The sequence below is a fragment of the Eurypyga helias genome, unplaced genomic scaffold (genome assembly GCF_000690775.1).
Source record: "Eurypyga helias isolate BGI_N326 unplaced genomic scaffold, ASM69077v1 scaffold8279, whole genome shotgun sequence".
NCBI classification, from domain to species: domain Eukaryota; kingdom Metazoa; phylum Chordata; class Aves; order Eurypygiformes; family Eurypygidae; genus Eurypyga; species Eurypyga helias.
Window position 1 is genome coordinate 104,191 of NW_010274025.1, and position 8,560 is coordinate 112,750.

Genomic DNA, 8,560 nt, shown 5'->3' on the forward strand with positions numbered 1-8,560 from the left:
GATACGACTTGGTCACAGGAGAGCAGGCGCCAGAGAAGATACTCAGGTGAGTCAAGGGAGGGGAGAGCTGGTGAGGATGTCCCAGAGGATGCTCTTGGTCACTCCATCTTGTTCTGCTGCCTGCAGGGCACGAGTGTCGTTTGCCTTTGGCAGCCCTGAAAGATTGGTCCGTGTTCTGCAGACAGGGATGGGTTTCCCTCTTGCACGGGCCCAGCTAAGCAAAAGTGAGAAAAATGTGTACAGAAAGTCCCTCTGGACTAAAAAGAAGAGTTTGATCATCCCCATGTTCTCTGTGTCACGTCTCTAGCTATTCCTCACTATTTTGCTGGTGTTTGGCTTGCAGGACAAGACCAGATGACTAACTCATCCCACGGTGCCACCACTCCTCTCATTTCCAGGTGGTCAGGTGCAGGAGAAGAGCCACCATTCACCATGGATTCTGTGGTCGTATATGACACTTGTGTCCTTATTCCAGGTCTACCTATAGCTTGGGTCAAGGTTTGTGGCTGCCTGTCAGTAAGAGCTTTGTGGTGCCGCCCGTGGAGCTTTCCATCAATCCTCTCGCCAGCTGCAAGACAGATGTTCTGGTGACGGAAGATCCGGCAGATGTCAGGTAGGAAGCAGATTTTGCATTTTTCTCATGCTTGAGTGACTACACTGCTTTTTAAATTGTTATTGAGGATGCAGTAATTTCTATGATGATAAGTTTGATTAATTTTATTCCAATACGAAATCTGATGTGATAGGTCCCCAGGCTGCGTGGGTCTGGGCCAGGTCTGTGTATATAGCTCTGAAGTCTGCCAATCCAGTCAGGTAAATTGCTATGAACCTGCAGCAAGTCAGTTCTGAAGTGACTTAGATTTAAGTTAGATTGCATAGCTTAAATAAATACATTTACCCATACAGAGGTGCCATCATCTTTCAAAAACTCATACGCATCCATCCAGCCCGCAATAGTCTGCTTTAGTGCTCATGAAGGGCCAAGGTCAGACCCTGGTGAAAGGTTATGTTGCTTGTCCAATTATTATGTAATTAGAGGTTTTGGGTTTTTTTTTTTTCTTCCTTGAATTCACTAAGTGCCCAGATATTCTCTGTCTCCCTGATTTTTGCAGGCTTGTGTTTTAACCAGATGTCATTGGACTTCATTGAATTGTAGAATCACAGAATGGTTTGGGTTGGAAGGGACTTTAGAGACCATGTAGTTCCAACCCCCCTGCCATGGGCAGGGACACCTTCCACTAGACCAGGTTGCTCCAAGCCTCATCCAGCCTGGCCTTGGACACTTCCAGGGATGGGGCATCTGGACTTGTGACTGTTCAGTCGGGAAGTGGGATCTAAGAGAGTGTTGCAGGAGAATTGTCCTGGTGGAAGGAGAGGCTGTTTGCTGGAAGATCAGGCTGAGGGTAGGCAATGGGCTGTCCCTTGGAAAAGGAGCCAGGTGAAATGGTTGTCCTCTGTTTCCCAGCTGGAACAGCAACCTCTGCCTTGGAGGAGAGCGGTGGTGGTGATTGTCCACCCTCTGCCTGGTTTGCAAGGGATTAACTGTAAACTGCGAGGGTTTAATTCCTGAGGTATTTGGTGTGTGTTCCCCTCTCCCCTGTTAAATTAAGGTTGAGTATGTGACTGTTGTGTGCCAAGGAGACACCATGATACTTCCCTCCTTCCCTCCCTCCCTCCCTTCCTCCTTCTCTCTCTCCCTCCCTCCCTCCCTCTTCACTGTCTTCTCCTGTTGGCTCAAGACAAAATTTCCTGACCTACAAATTCTTCTCTGTCTTGGGAATCATCTTCCTGGACACTGTCAGGATCCTGATGTCCTCCAGCCCCTTCTGTCTTTTCTTTTCCCAGAGCAATGGGATGATGGATTTCCATTGTTCTGTCCCATCATCAGGAGTGTTGGCAGGGCTATGGTTGGAATGAGTGCCTACAAAACCTACGGCAGAGCCAGGACTGGCATCCAGGAGGTCCTTACTTCCAAGTGTGGTTTTGGTGCTAATTACTGCTTTTTCCCTTCCCTGCAAAAAGAGAGTGATGGTACATATCTGTCTCAATTTGGCTCTCTTAGGAGTGTTGTTTTTCTTGTCTGCAGAAAACTATTGTTTTTTATTTGAGAAGATGAAGGGTCACCTTGTTGTACATTAACATTTTCCAAGCCAAAATGCCTGGAGAACATTATTTCTTGCCTCCTCACATCTTTGTTAATAGTACCTTAGCAAAGCTAGACGCTGGGAAGCTTGCTTTCTGCTCCAGTGCAGTAATTGTCTCCAGGCATTCAGCCTCGTGGAAGAGTCTCAGGATGGATGAACGCCCAAAGGAGTGGGAAGGAGGAGGGGATTTCTGGCAGGGAGGCTGTTGCCTAATCCCCTCATAAAGGGAACCTAAACTGAGAATTCCAGGTATAAATATTGGAGTGACCCAGGTAGAATGAGGGAGGCGAGCGCACGGCGCTTGTATCTTACATACAGGAGATGCTAAATTATTAAAACTTTAATAAACGTAATATTAAATATTTTATGTTGAATTATGGAAGGTTTCACAGATACAGTGCAAACCAAAAAGCGATCTATTATTTCTGCATTAGTACTTAAACACTTCTCAAGTGGGATCAGGCTGCTAGCTGAGGGTCCCCAGCACCCTGGGGTGGGTGGAGGCCAAGGTGGGGCTGCCCGAGGGGGGTGTGATGGGGCTAATGAGGAGCTGATGCTGGGGCTGTGCAGGTCCCCTGCAGTCAGCGAGCTACGATGTTGCTGTGTTGGTGCTCTCGGGCATCACCTTGGCCTGCCTCCGAGAACCAACTCGGAGGCTCTTGGGGGCTTTCATGTAACAAAAAAGGCATTTGTAGAGCTGCTTATCTTGCAGCCTCTTTGCTTTGTCCCTCTGGATGAGAAAAGTGGTGTAGCTTCCCAAGGGAGCTGTGATGCAGCAGCTTTGGAGGTTTGGATGTCAGGATGATGACCTTTGTTATCACCTTCCGTCGGAGGTGAATGTGTGCTGTCCATGTGTAGGTGTTCAAACACAGCCATCCCTCTGCATGGGGAAGGACCTGTTCCCTGGGCTGGGGGACAGTGGTGGCACTGCTGACCCTCCACGCTGGCAGCTCCTCGGGTGGTCCTGCAGCACCTGAGCTGTAACAGTCACGTCCCTGCTGTGTTATCCTGGGCTGTGTTACACCAGCTGCAACACGGCCGGGTCTCAGCACCCGGCGTGCCCTGTCTGTTGTCCTCTACCGCTGTGATGGCAGCTCAGCCCTGTGTTTCTCCTGTGCTCTAATAACAAGCGTGCTGCATTCCTCCAGACCTTTCATTAGTCTGACACCTTTTGGCTCCAGGGTCACTTGTCTTGGAGAGTTTAATGGAGGGAAATTGCAGAAATCCTGGTTTGGAGAAAACAAGTGATGAAGTCTTTACAACTCCAAGGGTTAAAGGTTCAAACGTGGCCTTGTGTTTTTATGAAGAGGCTTGAGACAGCGGAAGGGACAGGTGAGGCTCTGCCATTCAGCAGCTTTCAGGAGAAATGCTGACTCCCTGCTGCTTCTCCAGAGGGATGCTGCTCTCCGCGTCTGTCACCTGAGCGGTGCAGCAGGCTGTTTGCAGTGCTTGGATGAAGGGGGACGGAGGGCCCAAGCCTCGTCCCGTTGCTGCAGCCGGGGCATTAGAGGAACTTCCCGTAGGCAGGAGCCAAAGGGCTACGTGCAGACATCCCACCGGGGATGCTCCCACGTGTGCTGAGGCGTGAGTGGGACAGGGCTTTGCATGCAGACCTCGGTGGTGGAGGTTTTAGGGTGGTGTGTCATAAATTAAGCACGAGGGTGCTTAGAGTTAATGAAACTGCTATGTATAATTTATCAGTAACTGTATTGAGCATCCCCTCCTCGACCCCTGAGTCTGATCCTCTGCGTGATGATCACGTCTGTCACATGCCTGGGATCATGGCAGCCATGCTGACAAGGACATCTTTGTCCCAGTGCTGCGGGGCTCTCTCTACGCTGGGAAGCCTCTGGCTTGGGCTGGAGCCTGCCTCCTAGGCTGGGCAGGTTGACCCAGCAGTGCATCCCCTGCCAAGACAAGAAATACCTCCCAGTCCCACCTTGTCTCACTTGTTTTCAAGACCCCTCTCAGTTTCCCTTTCCCCATTGCTCCCATCCCTCTCTTTTATCTGTATTTGGCCCATAAACTGGTGATAAATGCAGTAGTCCATATTTTTTAAAAACAAATCATTATTAGGTGTTTAATCCTTTCGCTGCCATTCCCTGGACACCTAGCTGTCTCTTTTTGGCCCTTTAGGAAGTACCACGTGTCCCCTTTACAAGGAATCGCTGTAATTGCAGCCGCAGATGTCCCGTCAGCAGCTCACGGGGAGGACCCGCAGCCACAGCCCCTGGTCCCACCGCTACAGCACCGAGCATCCCTGTGGGAGACAACAGCAGCATCCCTTGGGATGCAGCCAGCTGCAGGGGACCGAGAGGGGAGATACCCCGGGGCGCAGAGCACAGCACTGGCAAATGCCTGGTGGTCCTGGTTCACTGTGCCACCCGCTCTGCAGAAAAGTTGCTAATTTGTGGCGAGCGCCTATAAATCAGAGGTGTGAGCCTCAGCTGCCGCCTGACATGACATATAGCTCTATCGTTATGGCAACCATAGAAACAAATAAAAGCCTTGCCTTCGCTTGACAGGCCTTTGAGATGTCCTGATGGAGAGACAAGTGTTCAGCAGTAGAATGAATTCTCTTGAACTCGCTGTCGATTCATCTTCGTTTTGCTCCCAAGTGAGCCCCTTTGCTCTCTGAATTTTTTGCCGAAGTACAATCAACTGGAGATATTTTTTTTCTTATATGTTTGCTATTTTATTTTCAGTTCTCTCGGTGGCAGAGAGCTCTGCTCCCCAGCTCGGCACGTGCACACATCCCATCTCGTGTCGAGGACAGGAGCTGGGTTTTTGTTCCCTGCCTGTGGCTTCTCCCGGTTCAGCCCTGCCGTGCCTGTGCTGCCCCAGGCTCACAGGCGTTTGGCAGTGATTTGGGCAGTCGTGATTTTGCAAACTGGTGCTGAGCGCTGCAGGGTGAGGCTCCCTGAGAGTGGAGGAGATTGAAAAACAAATTGGATGAGAAAGGGAATCTGGGCCAAGAGAGGGGAAACAACTTTGCTGTGGCCACCCTGCCACAGCAGCAGCAGAGCTCGTCTGCCCCATGGCTTAGCCTCGTGCCTCACCTGTGGGAGCACAGGGCAATGGGTGCTGCCGCAGGCCAGCACCACTGAAGCTCAGGGGTGGGCTGGGCTGGTCCCGGTGGGCAGCATGCCTTTGGGGTACGGGCAGGAGCAGGCAGAGGGCACTTTGCCAGCTCTTCTTGCCATTTGGTGCAGGAGATGCCATGGGGCTGTGGTCTTTCCTTCCTCCTTTTCTGTCTCCTTGAACAGAGCAGGCTGTGATTTCTAGATGCTCGAAACTGGAGGGACCATGAGCCAGGAGGCTGGGGTAGAGGGAGAAGCTCCGTTTTTGGGCTGTTGCTCAGTGGGGACCCAGGGACCTGCCTGCAGAGGCTCTTGCTCCATTGGTGCCCATAAAGCTGCCAGGAGCAGCTATCAGCAGGTGCCCGTGCTGAATGGACGGCTTCAAACGATGGAGCAAATTGATCGTTGTATCACCAGGGACAACTTACTCATTTCTGCAAAGAGGGCAATTTGTTACTGTGCACATCACAGAGACGCTGTCATTCCCGCAGATAACATCCCTGCCGCTCTGGCCTGGGCTGCTTATCACCCCAACATGCCGTGGTCTCACAGAAAGTGGTGGAGAAGCAGCCTGCAGGTCTTAAAACAGGGATAAAGGCAGCCTTTGGCCTCATCCTCTGGAGGGAAAGGACAGATGCTTTACAGAGAGGCAGCCACCAGCCCCTGCCCTGCATCTGTCAACTTAACATCATCCTGACTGCTTACCAGAGCTTTTTTCCTGCTCCCTGCTTCCTGCTTTGAATTATGAGAGCAGGTTAGGAGAGTCAGGTACGTCTCACTTGGTTACAGGGTGGCTAAATGGAGATGTAACCTTGCGGCAGCCACCACAGGGAGTGAGCAGCAAAATGAGAGGAATTACAGGGGTGATGTGGGTGATGAGATGGGAAGTGAGGGCACAGAGGAAAGTGGGGGGAAAACACCAAAACTCCAGCTGAAATTACCCAAGGAGTGTCTACAGTAGGTTAGAATTGAAATGTGGGTCTCCAGCACCTCTGGGAAAGCACAGGGACCTCACTGCCCTCAGCATTTCTCTTCCTAATCCATCACCAGCTGTGGGGGATCTTTCATGCCCAGAAGCAGAGGGGTATTTCAGCCCTCCCTCTCAGGGCATTTTAATGATTCCTGCTATGCTAATGCTGAGTTTCACTCTCTCTCTGTGCTCCCGCTGTGAACCCACTGCATTTTTGTGATCTTGATGCTGGGATGTAAAACTGCACAGAAAATGATCTTAAGGCTAGTGGATGTAAATTTGGACCTGGCTTGTTGGGAGTACCAGCAACAACTACAAGTTTGGCAGCTGAGTGACTGCTGTTCCTCTTGTCCGTGGAGCTGCAGAGCCCAGGAAGGAAAAATAACCCAAGGAGCAAACAGATTTTGTGTATATATTTATTTAGACAATTAAAAAACGATGGCACCCGCCAAATCCGCAGATGGTGTCTCACACCCAGAATGGTTCCCTTTAATGTACCTGGGATCTCCCAGCACAGAGTAGGGGTTGGCACTGGGGTCTGCCAGATCTGCTGCTGTAGCTGTGTATCCATCCATCCAACTGCCTGGAGCAGGATGTGTGGTGGGGCAGGATCCTGCTGGCGCTGAGACCAGCAGCGAGCACGGAGGGGGAGGCATGGGGTCTGAAACAGTGTGCTGATGTGTGTGCTTAGCAGAAAGGGCGATTCAAGGCAGTGAGATCAGGTGTTTCTTCAATGAAAGGAGTTCTCTGATGTTGTTTTTGTTTTTATGTCCCTGCCTTTGCTTTCTGTTAAACATGGGCCGGAGCATGTTTGTAACTGCCTGTTCAAAGTGCAGCCCCATGGCCTCTCTTTATTGAGCCTGCCTGTACTATTTTTCCTGAATTACATTTTTTTCCTCCCATCTGAGTTTTTTTTCCTTTGCCTTTGTGTCCATCTTTTTGCCTGTGAAGGGGAATAGAAGGTTTTCAGGCGGGAGAGGGACGAGACAGCTCATCCCCTGCTCCAGGCAGAGGTGGCTGTGTGGGAGCAGCATGGTGCTGGGATGGTGGGGACCTGTGCCAGGCTTGGGACAGGGAACCAGACAGGTCTCCTCCTCCTTGTCCTCCCCCTCTTCCTCCTGTGCTGGAAAGGGAGCTGTTGGAAGGGGTCAGATCATCAGGGATGGACACAGCAGTGCCAGGCCAGTGCTGTGGGGACAGATTATGGTGCAGGTACTTGAACCCCAGCAAGTGCAGAGTATTTGGGGTCAATTCCGCCCTCCACCAAATCAGAGCAAGCTGAGCCGTGTTGCCTTCACCCAGTGCCAGCCAAGAGCACATGGCTGCCCATCCAGGACTGGGAGCTGCACCCCTGGGTAGCTTCGGTCAGGAGAGGGACAGCAGAGGAACAAGGATAGTGGCAGCGGCAGGAGGGGCTGGATTTCCTGGGCACCTAGAGAAGGATGCTCTCAATCCCTGCTCTCTCTCCAGGGTTGTCTTCAGCAACTTTGCCCTTTAGGCTCCGAGATGCTCCGGTGGGATGAGGGCCCTGTCCTGCCCTGATGCACAGCTCACCTTCAGCTTAGCTGTGTCACTGGGGTTGTGGTCCTGGGTGAGGGAGTGACATTTGGAATGAGTTAATACCTTTTCTTCAGCTATTTCTTAGTGCAAAGTAGTGGTAAGAGCTGCGCTATCCGCCGGTTCTGATATGAGATTTCAGGTGCCTTAAACTTGTCCAGCGTGGCCAGTGTCTGCTCCTTCTTTCTCACTTTTATGTCCCATAACTTCCCTCGGATCACTTCATCCAGACAACAAAACTCACAAAATGCAGCCGAAACAAAACATTCCCGGGAGCATCCAAGGACCTGCAGCAGGCTCCATGGCCGGCGCTGGGGGGCAGGAATCATCTCGGCAGAGATGGGAGTGGGGTTGTACACGAAGAGGGGAGCTTTGTCTTTCTGCTTTAAGGGAACCTCAAGAAGACACTGCCCCTTGTAGGCTTGGAAACACGGAGTAGGTGGACCCCTAGGCTGATTTCTAAGGGATTTTTCACTGCCTGAAGGGAGAGGGGATGCACACGTTGCTGCAGAGGAGCGTTGTTCTTGCTGTGGAGGGACGAGGGAAGGCAGCTTTGTGCAAAGCAGCCAAAACCAGGGGGGAAAGCTCCTGTTCAGCTCTCAGCCCGGGGCAGGCAGCGACTGGGCGGCCACCACGGCTGCCAAACCCAGCGGCCGGGGGGCCAGCCGCAGACACGGCCAGCGAACCCGGGCGGCCACACTCTCCGGAGACAAATGAAGTTAATTAGTTTCAGCTCCTGCTCCTGAGCAGCTAGGGCTGGGGTGATGTTTCCATCGGCTCCAGTGGACTCGGCACAGTGCCCTGCCGCC

At 51.8% G+C, this 8,560-nt stretch overlaps 1 protein-coding gene across 1 annotated transcript in view; it reads left to right on the forward strand.

The window, feature by feature from the left end:
* LOC104515639 (astrotactin-2-like) overlaps positions 1–8,560 on the forward strand; it is a gene marked incomplete at its 3' end in the record, with an annotated part of 135,912 nt that overhangs the window by 100,525 nt on the left and 26,827 nt on the right. Inside the window, 2 exon segments of the mRNA XM_010159689.1 lie at positions 1–46; positions 476–613. The exon segment at positions 1–46 is cut by the window's left edge and continues 31 nt beyond it. Of these exon segments, the coding sequence (XP_010157991.1) occupies positions 1–46; positions 476–613 (184 nt within the window).